The 19,283-nt window shown below is 41.2% G+C and overlaps 1 protein-coding gene across 1 annotated transcript; it reads right to left on the bottom strand.

Annotated features, from left to right (window-relative positions):
* Positions 1-306: 306 nt before the first annotated feature.
* ZNF770 (zinc finger protein 770) lies at positions 307-6,526 on the bottom strand. Its single transcript, XM_026651480.2, has 2 exons — positions 6,453-6,526; positions 307-3,313 (listed from the first exon to the last, which is right to left on the bottom strand). The coding sequence occupies exon 2, from the start codon at positions 3,172-3,174 to the stop codon at positions 1,057-1,059; it is 2,118 nt and encodes a 705-aa protein (XP_026507265.1). The 5' UTR covers positions 3,175-3,313; positions 6,453-6,526; the 3' UTR covers positions 307-1,056.
* Positions 6,527-19,283: the final 12,757 nt, after the last annotated feature.

The raw sequence follows: 19,283 nt of genomic DNA, 5'->3' as shown, positions 1-19,283 counted from the left end.
TATTTCCTTAACTTGTTTCCTGGTAGTGCACACAGCACAAGGAGGCTGTTACTCAAAATTTTGGCCTTGCAGAAGAACTAAGGATACAAGGTGGCTGAGTGGAAAGGGGACGCATTAATGACATCATTATATGAGAAGAGAAAAACAACAACCACCACCCGGGGCTTAATTAAGAGTCTTATCCACTTCTCTTGCAGACTACCACTTGAATATTGTGTGGACTGACCCAAAAAGCTAGAAGGGGTAGGGAACAAGACTGGAAGAGTCAAATGAGGTTAAGAGGACTGTACTGACTCAGGAACACTTTGTTATTTTAATGTGCATATGTTCAATACCTAGCTCTTACATAGCACTCTTCATCCATAGATCTTAAAGCAGGTAAGTATTATCTCTATTAATCTTGTGTTACTGTTGTGGAAGTTATTTTTCCCTCTGGGCTTTCTCCTCCACTTCTTCCTTTTCCAACTCCTTTCTTTTTCTCTTGTATTACCTGATCTGCAGAACAAACAGGAGCATAAGAAAAATGGTATCAACCAGGCACAGCATGCATCTTATGCTTTCAACATACATGGAGACAAAGTGAAGTGGGTCAAGGACGGTCTTTTTACATTTGCTTTTGGCAGGTGCAGTCAGAAAGCATATTGTCATGAATTAACTCCTCTGGATGGGGAAGAGGCACAACTTTTAAACATGTGATTTATATTGCACTACAGATTGCTGAAACACTTATGCAATAACTACATGTATTCACAATTTAAAAAAAAAAACATTGCTGGAAGTTTTCAAACATCAACCCTTATTCATCACAAAATATATAAGTAGACAGTCTGAAAATAGTACATTAACCTTTCTTCAGGTCATCTCTTTAACATAAGTAGTCACTTTCCATAAACCAGTCAAACTAATGTAAGCCTGTTCATAATTATGTAATCCAGAAGTTTTAGACTTTAAAAACAAACAAACAATCTCATTGGACACCATCCACTTTTGTTGAACACAAAATACCTTCTAGTGTTTGTTATCCCACTCAGTGGAACTCTGGCAGCCATTTTATCTTTACGATTTCTTTTTAAAGTGAGTAAGGTGATGCCTTTTCAAATGTGGGGCCTGTCTGAAAGTTTTACCACAAACTGAACATTCAAATGGCTTCTGTCCAGCATGCATTAAATAGTGCCTTTCAAGTTTGGAAGGCGATTTGAAAGTTTTAAAGCAGACACTGCACTGATAAAACTTTTTAATAGCTTCACTTTTTTCCATACCTCCAGAAAAATCATACCAGTGACTGTAATGGCTTTGCTCCGTTTCCAACGACTTACTACACAAATACTGCTGGTTTCTACTGCTGGTGCCAAGAACAAAGTCCCCAGACTCTAGCTCAACTTTGATTTCAGCTGCTTGGTTTGACTGGATCAGCTCAAATTCTGGAAAGCCAGATGCCTGTGAAGGCCTTTTGGAATAACCCACAGGCTGAGAAGACTTAAATTCAATGTGATCTCCCTGATGACTAAAAAGTTTGTTCAGATTTTCAAATTCCACCTGGCAAACAGGGCTTTTATATGGTCTCTTTTCAGTATGGGTGAGCTGATGTCTTTTTAAGTGAGCTGACTGTCTAAATGTCTTCCCACAAACATTACAGCCAAAGGGCTTCTGTCCCGTGTGAATAAGATAATGTCTTTGAAGTTTGGATGAAGAAGGGAAGATTTTTTCACATCTGTCACATTTACACACTGTGTGTCTATTATGTATATTTTTAGTAGGAGCTGAAAAAGCACGGTGAAGTGCTGCTTCTGGATTATCAAAGAAATCAGCATCCAATGAACCATAAAGAGAGTCATCTTTATTATGTACCGAATCATCCATGTTTAACATGCTTTCACCAGTAATTATACCATTTAAATTAATTTCTAATTTGTGCTTTTGTAGGTGCTCTTGCCAGGAAAATGGCATGACAAATGTCCTTTTCTTTTTATTGCTAATTATCTTGTGCCTGACAAGCTTGCTATGATAATTCTTAAAAGTTTTAGGGGAAGCATTCCGATCAGAATGCTGCTCATTAGATGCAAACAGGTCATAACTTTTAAAGTGACTTGTTTTATTTTTTTGTCTGTCAGACAGAGACAAATCTGATGCCTTTTCTCCAGCATGTTTGAGTTTCATCAGGACTTTACTTTTAATGCTGGCTTTGTGGCTGTAGGCTGATTTGCCACTGTTTGAATTTTTGCCATCTCTCAGGTAAAAACATTTGTGCAAATTTAGAACCCGCTCTGTTTCAAAACACTGCTCGCACACTGGGCACTGAAAAGGTACAATATAAATAGAGTGAACATCAAGTGGATCATTTTCCGGGGACTCATAAGAATCAACATTCTCAAAATTATCCCTTTTTCCTTCCAGCGAGTTCTGAGGTCTAGGGTATTTAGAAGTCTTTGCTCTGTAAAGGACTCTGGGAAGAGACTTATTTCTGACATGGAGTTGCTTGTGCTTCAGGAGTTTGCTCTGCATCTTAAATCCCTTCTGACAAAAACAACACTGGAAAGGCCTCTCTTCTGTGTGTGTGAGCTGATGGATTTTCAAATGTGTTAACTGCCTGAAAGATTTACCACACAAGGAACATTTAAAAGGTTTCTGGCCAGTGTGAATCAGCAAGTGTCTTTCCAGCTTAGATCGTGATGGAAACATCTTGTTACATGTTTCACACACATGAGTTTTCTTTCTCCTCCTGGCACTGTGCAGATGATCTGACTTTGTGCACTGATGCAGCATCCACCGCTCTTCTGTTGTAAAAGATTTCTGGCAAACAGAACAATGAAATATTCCATACAACAGCCTATCTTGCTTGGCATCCACCGATTTTTTAGCTTGCTTAATATCACTCTGGTAGTTTTCATTATGAAGCTGTTGATGCTTTAAGAAAGTAATTAAATTTTTGAAGTTCCTATGGCAAATGTTACATTTAAAAGGAAGTTTATGGGTTAGCTGATGTCTCTCCAAATGGACTAACTGTCTAAAAGTTTTATGACATACATGACATTCAAATGGCTTTTGACCAGTGTGTATAAGATAATGCCTAGCTAATTTTGATGGCGTTTCAAATTGTTTATAGCAGATGTCACATCTATATGGCCTTTTCCTGGGTGTCCTGTTAGATGTTATGCGTTGCTGAATTTTGAACATTTTAAAAGATAAGACGACTCCTATTCCGGTCAGTTTCTTCAGAAATGTACTTCAATTGAAACCATCACAACACTGAGAAGGAAGGCCGGAACAGCAGCAAAGTTATCTTAGAGAAGGATTCCTTAAATTCCACAGATCCCTAAAATAGTAAGAATGAGAAAAACAGGTATTTTACGGACTCATTTTCTCTTGCCTTTTAGACAACAAACTGCAGTTATTTTAACTAGCGTAAGCAAAATTTAACTTGGTTTAAAATGCTTCCTAACAGACTAGCCACAAATTATATCATGTATTAAGAAAAAAACTGGACTATTCTACAGAAGAGTAGAGTCAGTTAAAAGTCAGCTGTAACGAAGATTCATTTTAATCTAGCCTGTTACCACTGAATGTTACTCCAAAATCATATCAATTTCAGCTATGGTAAAAAATAAAAAAATATAAAAACAATGCTCTCGTTAAAAAAAGTTGTTTGGTTGTTTTTTGGGGGGGGGTTAATACATTTTCCATCACTATTATCACTGTAAATAAATACTAGTTATTAGCAACTTCGGTTATATACTAGATGTAACACCTGGGAGGATGAAGGAAGCAAAAAAATAAATAAATAAAAAAAACCTAGGAGATTCTTGGATCCCAGAATAATAGTTTAATGTAAAAAGTGCCAAATTAACAGTCCTTTAAACTGAAGTCCAGAGAACAAGTACCATACAAGTTTCTGCACCTCACCAATGTACCCTCACTTCTAGAAAGGAAAGCATAACAAACTCCTAGCCCATTCAAGTTGGTGACCTCTCTGCTGAAACTGCAAAAAGAGTGGCAACTAGCACTAACCGTTAGTCATTTGTGGGATGTGGCCGGCTGTCCCTTTGAAACTGGACTCACATTACCAATTTCTTTCATGGACCACCCAATAACCATCTAATGGTATAAAAACTTTTGTTCACTCTGAAATTGACCTATGTTTGAACCAGTGCCTAAGGGGCGACAGACTCTGTAACACATAAGCAATTCTCTGAGCAATACAATTTCCCTTCTTAAATAATAATGATTATCTATAAAGTCGTTTCATTGTGCACGCATATGGATATTATTCACCACAAGTTGTGTGTTGAAATGAGTACACCAGTGAACACAAAATACTAGATGTCTGACTTGTTTTAGAACACACACACAGATGCAGGTGCACACACAAATTACAGGAATCCAAATTTTCAAAAAATTAGAAGTGATGCCTAAAATTAATGCCTTTAATATTAAACATTTAGAAAGAAATATCTAAAAAGATTAACACACCACAACACCCTCCCCAAAGTTAAGTGGAGAATAATAAACTGGGGGAAGTCTGAGTTATACGGAGAGGAGCAGTACCCAGGTTTCCAGTTTTTCTCCTTCATACCAATTCTGGGGTTTACATACAGGAAGGTCAAGTGGATTTATTAGCTACCAGTTTTTGAGAACCGGAAAGCCAACTATCACAGCTCTGCTTCCTTCTACTCTAGTTTATAGTATTTCTGAAATTCTCTTCTGAACAGCTTGCAATTCTCACTCTGGATGTCCCCCCCCTTGCTATATTGTCAGTAACAATCCTTGTCTTGCAAAGGTGCAGCAGAATTTATGGAGGTAAACAGCAATGCTCCTTTGAAGTGGTAGCTACAACATTCAGAATGACTGAGAAATTCTGAAAGACAGAAAACTTATGTCCCTCATCTCTCTCATAGGTCCACATCCAGACAAAAAGAACTGGATGGGCCTCCCAGCACAGCCTGACAAAGCGAGTTCATGCAGTGACCAAAGCCAACTGTTTGAAAGTAACATATTCCTTTCACATCTAGGGAATGAATGGGCTGCTTCCGCAAAACAAGGAGCAGAAGCCAAGCCTGGAATCGTCATTTACGCTGCCTTGTCAAGCCTTGACAAATAGACATATTAATTAATGTCATCAGATCTATTTCTCCACATGACCACGATATGGTTTTTGGATTGCAGTCCTAATAGATATAAAGCCAATATTACATTTCATCTTAGACATAAGGGCATGGAATCAAGTAATATTATATTCACTAATTTTGAGGCCAAAAATATAATTCAAAGAAGGGCAAAGTGAAGGCCAAGAGTTCTGCCCTGTTGTCACTAATCTATATTCAGACATACTTAATGCTCTACCCTAAAATAAAAAGAATTATCCTGATCCCAAGATTGAGTTTTGCGGTGCACTCTACATGTATCTTGTAAAATTATCTACAGAACATGCAAGCACAAGCCTAGTTGCTTATTTTACAAGATACATATTACAAAATAGAGAGATAAGAATCTGAATACAATGTCAGACATATCATAACCTGGCTTTCTTCACTAACTTTCCCTTAGGAAAAAAATATAGATCTCATTAATAAAAATACTGTTTACCACATACACTGTCTCCACCCACAGTTGTTTGCAAATGGGCCAAAAACAAAACAGTTTACACAACTAGGATAGCACTCTCTCTCTCTGGATTTTCCCATAAACGTTTTGAAATATTTTATGAAGCAAAACAAAAGTGAAACAATGAGCATGAGAATGGTACCATGTTTGAAGGAAACTTAAACTGACGCCCCAGGTCAACCTTTTACAGATACGTCCTTGACCATCTCAATTTAAACACATTTTTAAACCTTTGGGATCAGATCTTACAAGTGAATTATTCCCCCCCCCCCCCGCCCAAAATTTAGAGGATCACAATCTGGGGTGCTAGTTTTGGAGAGAAGTAAACCAAGGATTAAAAAAATGTCTCAGATATATCAAAAGAGTGAACAGACTACATAAAAGACCAGCTTTTTCACTGTGGAAAAAAAGTGACTTCCACTAACCCTAACACACCGGCACCCCCCAAAGCAGAGAGAGTTTAGAAACTCCCCATAGTACAGGGAAAAGGGAAGGCTACTGCGGTGACACTTCCTACAAAGGGGTGGGGGACAATCCCATTTATAGTCAAGGCCAAATCCTGCTTCCACTTAAGTCCACTGCAAAAATAACAGTAAACTTCACTGGGGCCAGGACCTGAGCGGAAGGGCAGAGAGGAATCAGCAGCAAATTGATGCCTCACCCCAGCTGGGGGCTGCAGCCTGCAGTGCGCTGAGGGGAAATGCCCGAGAGGCTCCTCCCGAGAGCAGCTGCGCTAGCAGCCGGCAGCGCGGGGGCTTCCCGGGCCGCCTCAGGAGGTGGAGCGCAGCGCTCCCGGGACCCGGCGACGCCCCGGCTAAGCAAGGGGCTGGGGGGAGGGGGGAGGGGGAAGCAACCTGAGAAGCGGCCGCTGCGCCCTCGCCTTCCTCATCCCTCGCACGGTTTCTGCCGTGCAAACTCTTCCCCCCGGATGGCACCGAATCTCCGGGACTCAGGGAAACCCAGCGCCGAGCTTTCAGTTCCCACCGTTCAATCCCACCCCGCCTCCTTCCCCGGGCCGCAGCGCTGGGCGGGGCGGCACCAGCGGCGGTGGCAGGCGCTCGGGAGGGCTCTGGCTAGCGCGCCGCTTGCTGCTGCATGCTGACGGGGAGACTCGGGAGCAGCGGGGGAGAGGGGCCGGGGATGTGTGTCTCTCACCAGCAAAGCACTATATAAAAAACTGAGAAGCAACCCCCCCGCCCAGTGGAAAATCACTGGGTAGGGACCGCTTGGTGGTGTCATCCACAGAGATCTGCCAAATCTCTCCCCCCCCCGCCCTCCAGCCCCGTCCTTTTGGAAGTCGATTTTCTCATCTTGCGCCAAAGTGAGTCATTAGGCAAAGCTGTGGTGAATGTGTAGTCTTGTCCTAGCCGGACAGTGGAAGTTTTGACCCAGAGGGAGTTCAGGTTTTGCCCCAAAGGGTTATGTTTTAAAGATGGTTTCCTGGCCCTCTGCTGATCAAGGGTTGTGCAGGTGCGTCTCCCAGTGAAACATTTTAATATCACACTCATCATCAAGCAGTCCAGGTGGAGAGGCTGCTTGGGGGACTGATACCTTTTCAAAAAGTCTGATCGTTCTATAGGGATGTTTTGCAGGCAGATCACTCAATGCACAAAAAGGATCTGGGCAACATTGTAGACAGCTCACTGAAGATCTCTGCTCAAGTGCAATCAAACAAATAAAGTCTTTGGGCACCTAAGGAATGAGATGGAGAGTAATATTGGAAATATTCCCATGCTGGTATATGTCAGTGGTATATCATCACCTGGAATACTGCATTTAGTTCTGGTCACCTCATCTCAAAAAGAATATGGTAGAAATAAAGAGGAATTCAGAGACAGGCGACAAGACTGAAGTGCTGAAAAATGTCCATGGGAAGATAAATTGAAAAAAACTGGGACTTTTCACTTAGAAAGGAAATGAAAAATAGGGAACATGATACTATACAAAATAATGATATAGAGAAGGTGGATCTGGAAATTCTATTGACCTTCACAATACAGGAATATGGAAGCTGTCACCACATCACTAACCCAGTCTGGGATCATGCTCATCACTGCCTCAGTTTCTTCTCTTGGACTCCTCGATGACTCACAAAAGCTTTCATATGTCCAATAACACCAGGCCTTTTTGGGGTCTGGTTTATTAACATAAAGCTCAGAAGGAACAACTTCCTGTTGAGGCTTCTTCAGTCAACTTGTTCTCTAGACTCTCTGCTTGGTACTAGCTCTCTTCATTCCCCAGGCCCTGTCCCTGGGAGCTAAGAAGATTCTTTGTGTAGGGTTGCTCACACCACCCTTCTGCTCCCTATTAAGGGACAGGCTCCTAGAGTCTCCCTTCTGGTTCTCTACAGACCTCTCTTACCTATGCCCAAAGACCTGATTTAGCCATATGATCCACCTGTCATGTGACATTATTACTCATTCTCTTCACCTGGGAAAGTGAGTTAAGTGTGTCACAAGTGCAGCTCCACCGTCTCTCCTTAAAGGGGGCAGCCACTCTGTGACATGTGAAATGTGACAAATTAAAACTGATCAAAGGAAATACTTTTTCACATAATGCACACTTGGCCTGTGAGACTCATTGCCATAATATATCACTGATCAGGATTCAAAAAAGAACTGCATGTTTATATGGCTAATAAGAATATCCAAAGTTACAACAGAAAGGATTAAAAATAAAGAGTTTTGGAAGGACTAGAAACCTTTATATTTCAGGGCATAAGCCCACCTCTAACTAATGGGACTAGGAAGAAATTTTCTCTGTAGGCAGATTATTCCTTGACTATAATCTTGCAACTTCCTCTGAAGCAGCTGGTACTAGTCAGTGCTGGAGACAGGATACTTGTCTATATAAACCACTGATTTGATCCAGCATGGCAGTTCCTGTAATTAAGCTCCAACAACATTTATCGTCCTATAATGTCCTAGACCCTCACAGTTAGGCTTCAAACAAGCTCATGACACAGAGACTGTCCTACAAATACATATTGATGGTCTACTGATGGCCTTGGATGAGGTCACATCATTGGGAGATGGCAATCAGAGCCATCACTGAGTTAAGCATCTATCACTGCTTGCAATACACAGTCAGAAATGCCTTTCCTAGAGTCAGGTGGCTCAGGCACTTAGAGCTCCACACAAAATGGCCAGGGAAAGGAGGAAGATGACTCCTTTATTTATAATCTTTAGCCCAGTGGTTAGAGTAGTCACCTGGGATGTAGGAAACCCAGATTCAATTCCCACCTCTGCCTGATAAGGAAAAGAGATTTGAACAGGGATATGCCACATCTCAGGTGTGTGCTTGAACCACTGGACTATACAGTGATTCTCATGCAGTTGCTGGCCCAATTCTTCCTCTGGTTTGAGGATTTACTAAGGCTTAGGTGAGACAGACATCCAGACACTTGCCTGAGACAACAGAGTGCATGCTTAGAGGTAGAAAGGTAGGTGCCTAGGAACTTCTGGGGCAAAAATTTAGCCACTAAGTGAATTTAAAGTTGGGGACAAAATTTAATCACTGAGTGAGTTTAAGTGTCTACAGGGTTAGGTGGCAGCCGAACAAGGGTTTTGTGGATCACAGTGGTGCCTAAAACTGGGCTTTAGGTGCCTAAGACCTTTGTGGATCTGGCCCATAATCTCTGAATGAGTTTGCAACTGGAAGAGAGAGATTATTTAAATCACTCAATAAAATGGCTGCCTTGTGTGTTGTTTTCTTAATATAGATAAATTTTCCTGAACTGCTTTGTGTAAATGTGCTCTATTTCATTTATTCACATAGACTCTGAACAGGGGGAAACAGACCTGTTTATTTGAATAGGCTTGCATTTACTTGCCACAAGGTGACCTCACTGACACCCTTTCCTTTAATGCAGAAGAAGTCCTTTATGGGGGATCTTGTAGATTCCAGCTCCATGTACAGAGTAGGGCTAGGATCTGACCCCTGATGAGTAGAAAGGAAGAAGCCAGAGAGGAATAAGTAGCAAATCAAAGCCTTAATCCAACAGGAGGGCTGTGGCCTTCAAGTGAGCTGAGTGGAAATGCCCAAGAGGCTATTCCTAAGAGCAACTGCATTGGCAGATACCAGCTAACAGGTCTCCACTGGGTTCCCCCAACATCCAAGAGAGAAGACAGCTGTAGTAGCTTGTATTGCCTTTCTCCTCCCTGTTGTCTGTATTCTTACCCCCAACTTTATAGGGAATTCTAGGAGCAATGGTGGTATGAGGAGCTCCTGGCCGCATGCCTCCTCAGAAGCTGTTGAAGCCAAGGCTATGGGAAGCTGGATAAATGAAAAGGGAAGCCCAGGTGGCAGTGAGGAGGTAAAGGATCTCCCTGAGGATCAATCAGTTTATGGGATGGAATCTCAATTTTCTTCTGCAGGGTACGGTAGGCTTAAACCCAAACCCTCTGTTGCCCTGACAGCTAAGATACAAAAGAACTCCATGATTTTCATTTTGTGACAATGACACTTTCCTTTGATGTGGGAATAACCCATGGAGGGGAGATTTAGTTTGTTTTTTGGCCACTGGTTGAGTTTAGCATTTATAATATACAGTTACTTTAGCTTCTCATATATACAAATTAAACACAAAAGCTCAGCTAATTTTTTTTTTAAAGATGATACATTGATAAACATGCTTAATAAACAGGCCAGATACATTTTTTGGCAATAAAAATATATATTGGTTGACATTTTCAAAGTATTCTATGGCACTATTATTCATAGAAGATAAGGTGTCTAAATCCCTTGTCTTGAGGCTTTCACCCTTATTTCTATTACTTTGAGGTCTGATCCTGTACTCTTTACTCAGATAAAATTCTCATTGATTCCCATGGGAGATTTACCTACAAATGGATGCAGGGTCAGAGTCATAATTCATACCTCCACACTGTTGTTATTAGGAATAATTAATCCTGGGAGTAATTCAGCTTTTACTGACATGAAGCATATGCAGTACAAGTCATTACAGTACTATTACCAGATGCTGCCAGTATCGTAACAGATGATTACACAATAAAAAAGAAACACATAATTAGATTACCATAAAGTAACTACATCCCTGGATATCAGGTGCACCTAAGCACCTCTCTCTCACAAGTACAGTTAGGTCACAGTTACCACCCTTCTGTATTTGCCTTATTGGTGTATAAAAGCCACTACTACGTTTATAAATGGATTCTCTGTGTGCTAGTGGGGGAGGGAAAGTTGGCAGCATTTACTGGTTTCAAAAAAATGCTTTCCAGGCTCCTGCACCTCTTGGGGACTGTTCTTGCCAGGAGTTTTGAGATCCAGAAATTTATTGCCTGTACAGTTGCCATTCCTTAGTTTGACAGTGGGAGAAATCGAATCACAGTCTCTTGTCTGCAGAGGTTCTAAATAACGTCTGACCTGAGGCAGCAGTACATGGATCAAGTTTTAGTACTGCAGTACAAAATTTATTTGCAAAGAAATTTACATTAGCAATGAGACAATCCCCATAATATTAATGATTGCTTTAATATAATATTATTTATTTCTTTTGGAAGGTAGCTTGGTCTTGTGGTTAGTGTAGGGCACTGGGAGTTAGGAGACTCACTCCTGACTTTGACACTGACTCACGAAATGACCTTAGGCAAGTCACTTAACCTCTCCGTGCCTCAGTTACCCAACTGTAACATATGGATAATGTTTGACAGATCTCATATGGAAATTTAAAGTCTTAATTAATGATATTGTTTTTTCTACAGGCCCTTCCAGAACTCCTCTGAATGACAGCATCTTTCATAACAGACCAAAAGCAGCCTCACTATTCCACCCTATGTACTATGTGCTATTGCAGGATTGTCTGATACTGAAGCAAGAGCACTACCATCTGAGTTATGCCGATGGACCCAGATCCATAATGGGACTTAGGCTCCTAACTTCCACTGATTTCAATAGACATTAGGACACTAAATATTTTTGTGGATATGGGCCCTAAAGCCCAGATTTAGGCAGTAGTGTGATCCACAAAACCCCTGCTCAGCTGTCACCTCACCCTGTGGGCACCTAAACTCACTTGGCACCTATATTTTCACTCTAAAGGTTCCCTAGACACCTACATTTTTGCCTCTGGCCATAGAATCATAGAAAATTAGGGTTGGAAGAGACCTCAGGAGGTCCTCTAGTCCAACCCTCTGCTCAAAGCAGGACCAACCCCAATTAAATCATCCCAGCCAGGGCTTTGTCAAACTGGGCCTTAAAAACCTCTAAGGATGGAGATTCCACCACCTCCCTAGGTAACCCATTCCAGTGCTTTACCAAGTGCCTAGTGAAATAGTTTTTCCTAATATCCAACCTAGACCTCCCCGACTGCAACTTGAGACCATTGCTCCTTGTTCTGTCATCTGCCACCACTGAGAACAGCCTAGCTTCATCCTCTTTGGAACCCCCCTTCAGGTAGTTGAAGGCTGCTATCAAATCCCCCCTCATTCTTCTCTTCTGCAGACTAAATAAGACCAGTTCCCTCAGCCTCTCCTCATCAGCCATGTGCCCCAGCCCCCTAATCATTTTCATTTCCCTCTGCTGGACTCTCTCCAATTTGTCCACATCCTTTCTGTGGGGGTGGGCAGGGGAGGAAACTGGACCCAGTACTCCAGATATGGCTTCACCAGTGCCGAATAGAGGGGAATAATCACTTCCCTCGATCTGTGCCATTAGCCTTCTTGGCAACAAAGGCACACTGCTGACTCATATCCAGCTTCTCATCCACTGTAATCCCCAGGTCCTTTTCTGCAGAACTGCTGCTTAGCCAGTCGGTCCCCAGCCTGTAGTGGTGCATGGGATTCTTCTGTCCTAAGTGCAGGACTCTGCACTTGTCCTTGAACCTTATCAGATTTCTTTTGGCTCAATCCTTCAATTTGTCTAGATCACTCTGGACCCTATTCTATCCCTACCTCTCCCCCCAACTTAGTGTCATCCGCGAACTTGCTGAGGGTGCAATCCATCCCATCTTCCAGATCATTAATGAAGATGTTTAAAAAACCAGCCCCAGGACTGCCCCTTGGGGCAGTCCACTTGATACCGGCTGCCAACTAGACATCAAGCCATTGATCACTACCTGTTGAGCCCAACGATCTAGCCAGCTTTCTATCCACCTTATAGTCCATTCATCCATAATTCTTTAACTTGCTGGTAAGAATACTGTGGGAGACTGTATCAAAAGCTTTGCTAAAGTCAAGATATATCATGTCCATCACTTTCCCCATATCCACAGAGCCAGTTATCTCATCATAGAAGGCAATCAGGTTGGTCAGGTATGACTTGCCCTTGGTGAATCCATGTTGGCTGTTCCTGATCACCTTCCTCTCCTCCAAGTGTTTCAAAATGGATTCCTTGAGGACCTGCTCCATGATTTTTCCAGGGACTGAAGTGAGGCTGTAGGTGAGGCTGAGGTTTGTCGTTCCCTGGATTCTTCTTCTTCCCTTTTTTAAAGATGGGCACTATATTTGCCTTTTTCCAATCGTCTGGGACCTCCCCCGATCGCCACGAGTTTTCAAAGATAGTGGCCAATGGCTCTGCAATCACATCAACCAACTCTCTCAGCACCCTCGGATGCATTAGATCCGGTCCCATGGACTTGTGCATGTCCAGCTTTTCTAAATAGTCCTTAACCTGTCCTTCCACCATTGAGGACTGCTCACCTGCTCCCCATACTGTGCTGCCCAGTGCAGCAGTCTGGGAGTTAACCTTGTCTGTGAAGACCGAGGTAAAAAAAGCATTGAGTACTTCAGCTTTTTCCACATCCTCTATCACTGGGTTGCCTTCCCCATTCAATAAGGGTCCCACACTTTCTCTGACCTTCTTTAAAATACAGCCAGCTCTCCTGGACTCCTTTCCCCCTCCTATTAGCCTTCCAGGGGATCCTGCCCATCAGTTCCCTGAGGGAGTCAAAGTCTGCTTTTCTGAAGTCCAGGGTCTGTATTCTGCTGCTCTCCTTTCTTCCTTTTCTCAGGATTCTGAACTTGACCATCTCATGGTCACTGCTGCCTAGGTTGCCACACACTTCTGCTTCCCCTATCAATTCTTCCCTCTTTGTGAGCAGCAGGTCAAGAGGAGCACGGCCCCTAGTTGGTTCCTCCAGCACTTGCAACAGGAAGTTGTCCCCAACACTCTCCAAAAACTTCCTGGATTGTCTGTGCACTGCTGTATTGCTCTCCCAGGGTCTCATCTAGGCATGCACAGTGCTACCTCAGGCAGGCATCTGGATACCTATTTGATGCCTTAGCCACAGTGCAATTCTCAAACCAGGTGAAGATAGGCCCTGCCTATGTGGCTATAGGACCCTATCCGGTAGATGTGCACCAAACACACCTAACACCATATAAAACAGCTGGGGGAAGGAGAGGGAGGAGAGAAAGGTAGCAACAATCTCTTTTGTAACCTTTAGCCCAGCGGTTAGCAAACTCACCCAGGATATTGGTGACCCTAGTTGAGTTCCCCCTTCTGCCTGATGAAGAGATGGGATTTGAATAGGGCTGTGTCATTTACATTCTACCTCTGGCCCAGTTATTGAATGCAAAGTTGAACAGATTCAATAAGCAAGAGACCTGTGTCAGAATATCTCAAAATCCAGCAGTTAGCGTACACTTCTGAGAGGTGGGGAACTCCTGTTCAAAGCTCTTCTTGCAAGAACAGCTTAGTGCATGACTCCAAGAGAGGTTTTCCCATCTGTGGATTCCAAGCAGAGATAGGCACCTCTCTGCAGCCCAGATTTAGGCCTCTAACTCTGTGAGAAGGGTAGGACTTAGGACACACCAGAGTGTCAGCATCTTCCATTGGCTAGTTTAGGCAACTCCCCACCTAGTGTGCTGGCTTTTGTGGATCCCATTGTCAAGCATCTATCTCTCACCATGCATCATTTAGGAAGCCTAGGTTTTGTGGAGTCCAGTGATTTTCAAGGCTTTGTGGATCCAGGCCATGACCAATAACAGGTTAATGGGACAAACCCTTAGCTGGTGTAAATTGTCACAGTTCTGTTGAAGTCAATGGAGCTAGGACAGTTTATGGCAGCTGTGGATTTATTTGTATAGTTCTGCAAGTTAGAACAAAGCGTACTCCAAAAGTATCAGATGTAAGCTTAGGACTCAGTTATTACAAAACAGATTAACTCCTTCAATATGTTTCAGAAGAAAATTCTGCAAATACAAGAGGGAAAAAAAAATAAAAAGTCTAATGGGTGGAGATTCATCAGCAGACATCTAACCACAGAAATAATAGAAGGGCATACTGTAAACCCTTTACACACATATGTTTTGATTTAACATTGGAGTCTGTTAAAATCCATTTCTAAAGATGGCAAATAATTGTCACATGTAAGATTCCGCCTCTGAATTTTTTATTTTTTCAACATAAAGGATAAAAAAAAAAAAACCAGAACATAACAAAGGAACATTAAACCTTCCCATGACAGAAGTCAGCAACTACTGTAACTTTGTTCTTTGGAATTGAGTTTTCAGGTCTTGAATTTTAAGCTCTTTGTTTTCTGATTTTAGGCCCTTTTTCTTGTGGTGGTCTGTTGGATGACGTGTTGTGTAGCTTTTTTTAAATTAATGTTTTAAATGTATGGTATGACACCCATTCTCAGAGAAGCCACATCGTTTTTGTAAATGACGGTGCTTCGGATTTAATAATAAATAATAATAATAATAAAATGATTCATTGTTCTTATTGTGGGGAGCCCATTCCAGAATTTTTTTGTGCTGAGACAATGCCCTTTTCTACTAATCTTCTATTCTACTTGATTAGGAATGTTGCCCCCTGCAAGACTTTGTTCTAAAATTAAGACCCTTCAAAATCTCCGCAAACTCAGGGACAGTTGCCAATTCTAGAACTGAAACTACAGGAGAAGCATGTTAGTTAACTGGCGCACATTGGTATTGGTGCAGTATCTGGTCTCTTTAAGAATGCATTCTGTATTTCAAAACACACATGCTCTATATGCTGTGTGATACAAGTATTTCCTGCTAGTATTAAATAAAAATAATCTAATAAATAGGCATATAATACCCTGTCTACATTGTTAATATATTAGTTAATGCCACCTCAGGATGAAAGCAAATTGCACAGACTTTTAAAACTGTATATGTACTTTTTATGCATCAGTGCTGGCCTTATCCTTTTTTCCTTTCTAAACAGTCCTCCCCTGGGAACCCTCTGGTGCATAACAATGAATTGCCTGGGGGGAAATTGGCATTTAATTAATCTTAGAACTATGTATTCTATGCATGTGAGCATCATATTTTTCTGGACTAAACGTGAGTAGCAAAAGTTCCTTAATCCTCAGCTCCCTCTGTTACCCTCCCAACAAAAAAGAATACATTTAAATCAGATTTTAAAGAAAAGTAAACTTCATTTATATAGATTTGTTAATAATTAGGCATATGTCAAAGTTCTACATTTTAAGTACAGTAATATAATGCAATATTATGAAAAGCACATTTGTTTCAATGCATTCAGTATAAAATATGAATACAATTACATTTTAATATAGTTAAACTATTATAATAAATATAATTAATAAAAGCTGCTAAAGTACAACTATTTGGCTGTCTGGCAATATATTTCAAGATTAACTTCAATCATAAGTGCAACATTATAATTTATGTAAACTAAGACATTTCAACCAATACTCCCTCCAACAGTTTATTTACCTTGGATGTTCAGTTGTTGAAAAAACAATCAAAAACATTTGGCTCATATCCCTTAATCATTAGAATCCCTTAAGAATCACTGCTTTGAAATTAGTTGCAGGCACTATCAGTTATATCTATTTAAATGGACAAACTTAAGTACCACAGACGAGCAATTGATTTTTAAATTACCACCGTTTGCACGGTGGGTCTCTCAGTGGGAAGACAGGTACATACAGACTCTCAAATGTAATCAATGTATTAATTAATCTACAAATTGGCACACACTGGAGAAAGTTCCCTCTCCTTGTGTTCCCCTCCCCTAGAGTTATTTGTTTCAGTTGAAAAGGAAACTCTGGTGACCCAGGAGTGAAAGACACAAATGCAGAATAAAATTATGCACGTACTATGAAATGTGTTTCAGAGTAGCAGCCGTGTTAGTCTGTATCTGCAAAAAGAACAGGAGTACTTGTGGCACCTTAGAGACTAACAAATTTATTTGAGCATAAGCTTTCATGGGCTACAGCCCACTTCATCGGATGCCGTAGCTCACGAAAGCTTATGATCAAATAAATTTGTTAGTCTCTAAGGTGCCACAAGTACTCCTGTTCTTTTTATGAAAGGTGTGTTTTTGTTTTCTGACTTTTCACATTTTGTGGCATTTGCTAGTTTAGATGAACTCTAGAACATAAGTAAACATCCCCCTACAAAATCTGTAAGCCAAACATTGCAATATTGTGCTAATGCTTGAGTAGCTAAAAGTGGATGTGAAACTGACTAGAAACAGAAGTGAAATTGACTGATCTATTTTTCAATTTACACGCTGAAAAATGAAAGTAAAAAGAAATGGTGAAAAGCAGAGTTTTAAAATTCTTTCAGGGTTATTAATCAAACACATATTAATAATACAGGTCCTGGTAGGGGATTTTTTGTAATTATTTAATTTTTAACCTCTGTCTCTTTTAGGGACCTGAGGGACTATGCGTTACCAAGCAACGTGTGAGCTGGGAATGAAGCAGTTAAAAGTTTTGAAACTCCAGTGGGCAGACCTAGTTCCAGTGTCCCTCCCGAGCATAGTTGTGAGGGTAGGATTAACGTTAGAAGAAAACAGTTTATCCCTTTTCACTCTACATGGACTGATTTTTGAGAATTGTAAATTGCTGTCAGTTCCAGTTCTAATTCATTACAATTTGTGGATGGTATGGAAAGGGGTTTGTGTTTTAACTACAATACCTAAGCCCACTAGCCATTATACCTGAGCTAGTTTGCAAGAAGGGATTTCGTTTTTTAAAAAATGAGAATGTGACTTTTACATGAAATTTGAATAATTGCACAATTTTTATACGCTTTGCTTCATCATTCTAATCATTTCCATGTTGTTTTTGTAATATAAAAGATGAACAACTCTTGTATTTAAAAAAAATGGTATCTATGTTATTGTCTCCAACCAACATTCAGGACTCTAATTCACCCAAAATACCTTAACTCTTTTAAAATATTATGAGGGTTTTTTGTTGTTGTTGTTTTAAAGAAACAGTAAACAACAACAACAACCCAAACTTATTTCTTGTTTTCTTACCAAAAAGACTATGTAACTTCTTTGATCATCACTACAGTCTTGAATGGTAGGTGAAAAAGGGCGTGCTAGACATGCTATCTTTGTACAAAGATCTTGTCCATCAATAAGTTTTTTGAGGTAGATAAATAATATAAAAATAAAAGGAACTTCTCCAAATCCAGATATCCTGTATATTATATATACATATATTCATTTATATATATATTCATTTAGGCCTGATCCTGCAATTCACAATATGTGGAAAAATTGGTACCTGATCAGAGGCCCAGTGAAGCCATTGGGGCTCCATGTAGATGCAGCTGTCTACTTATGTGTTATAAATTGCAGAATCAGGGACCTAGTAACAATTTAGGCCCTCTTTTTGCAAATAGCTCCATGCAGGTGGATGCCTGTACCTGTGTGGAGCCCCCTTAAAGTCAACGAGGTTCTATGCAGACACAAGAATCTCCCCGCATGGAGCAGCTTGCAGAATCAGGGCCTTAGATACTTGCCTGGAGTTGCTAGCAGCCTAGGTGTTGCAATGTCTAATTTTTAGGCATCTAGCAGTGGAATCCACAAACCCTGGAATAGGTGCCTTTTTAAACCCAGTGGGTGAGTTGCTTCCAGCCATTCCTAGTTTCCCGGGTGTCTTCTCAATAATAGTTCCTATAGGGACTCTCTGCCTTCTGACTCCAGTTCTACTGGTCATGATACATTAGCACCTCAATCTAGAGTGCAGAGAGGCACTCATCTCTATTGGTGATCCTACTGGTCTCCTATCACCAAGGAGGGTGCCCTAACTGTACTGGGAGACTTTAGCAAACCAGTAAAGTGCTTGAAACCACTATGGCTTATTGTTAAAGGCAACCTAGTCAGCAAGCTGTAAATTGGCCATTCAGCAGTCTCAGCTTGACCAAGGCAGGAGACGAGGGGGTTTTGGGGTGCCACAGAAAGGGCAGCTTGACCCCGCGTCCTTCCTGATAAGAATTGTGTTGAAGTTGCTGATACATGCATTTTAAAAGAGTAGGATATGCCCCAGGAATGTCTATTGGGGTCTCAAGGCTACAAGCTCTAGAAAAACCCACACCTGGTTAATCAATAATCAGAAGGAGCCTCTTGCTTGCCCATTGGAACTGTTTGCTTGACAAGTTTTCTTTAAGGGACATGTCATTGTATTACTAATGTATAAATAAGGGGACTCGTGTGGGGACTCTTCAGGACTGGTCTCTCCCTCCGGATGCATCTTGTGTTCCCAACCAGCAGACGGGCTGCCATTGTGCCACTCGAGAGCCACACCCAGCTTTGGTAATTATCAAGAGTTGGGGGTGTTTTACTAATCTTGTTGCGGACGTGTGTAAGTGCTTGAGTCTAAGTAAAGTTTAGCTTTAAGTGAAAGCACTCTTGTGTTCTCCTGTTTGTGCCAGCCATCTATCGGTCGGACGGCCGTGTCTCCCCGATTTATTTCCTGACACCTCCTTGCA

Source organism: Terrapene carolina, unplaced genomic scaffold, assembly GCF_002925995.2.
Source record: "Terrapene carolina triunguis isolate 2854851 unplaced genomic scaffold, T_m_triunguis-2.0 Scaffold96, whole genome shotgun sequence".
Classification (NCBI taxonomy): domain Eukaryota; kingdom Metazoa; phylum Chordata; order Testudines; family Emydidae; genus Terrapene; species Terrapene triunguis.
The sequence above is the reverse complement of the archived record's forward strand: the minus strand, read 5'-3'. Positions and strand labels throughout refer to the sequence as shown.

Coding starts and splice junctions, on each gene's coding strand:
- ZNF770 (XM_026651480.2), bottom strand. CDS start 3,174: ATGTTCAAAATTCAGCAACGCATAACATCTAACAGGACACCCAGGAAA.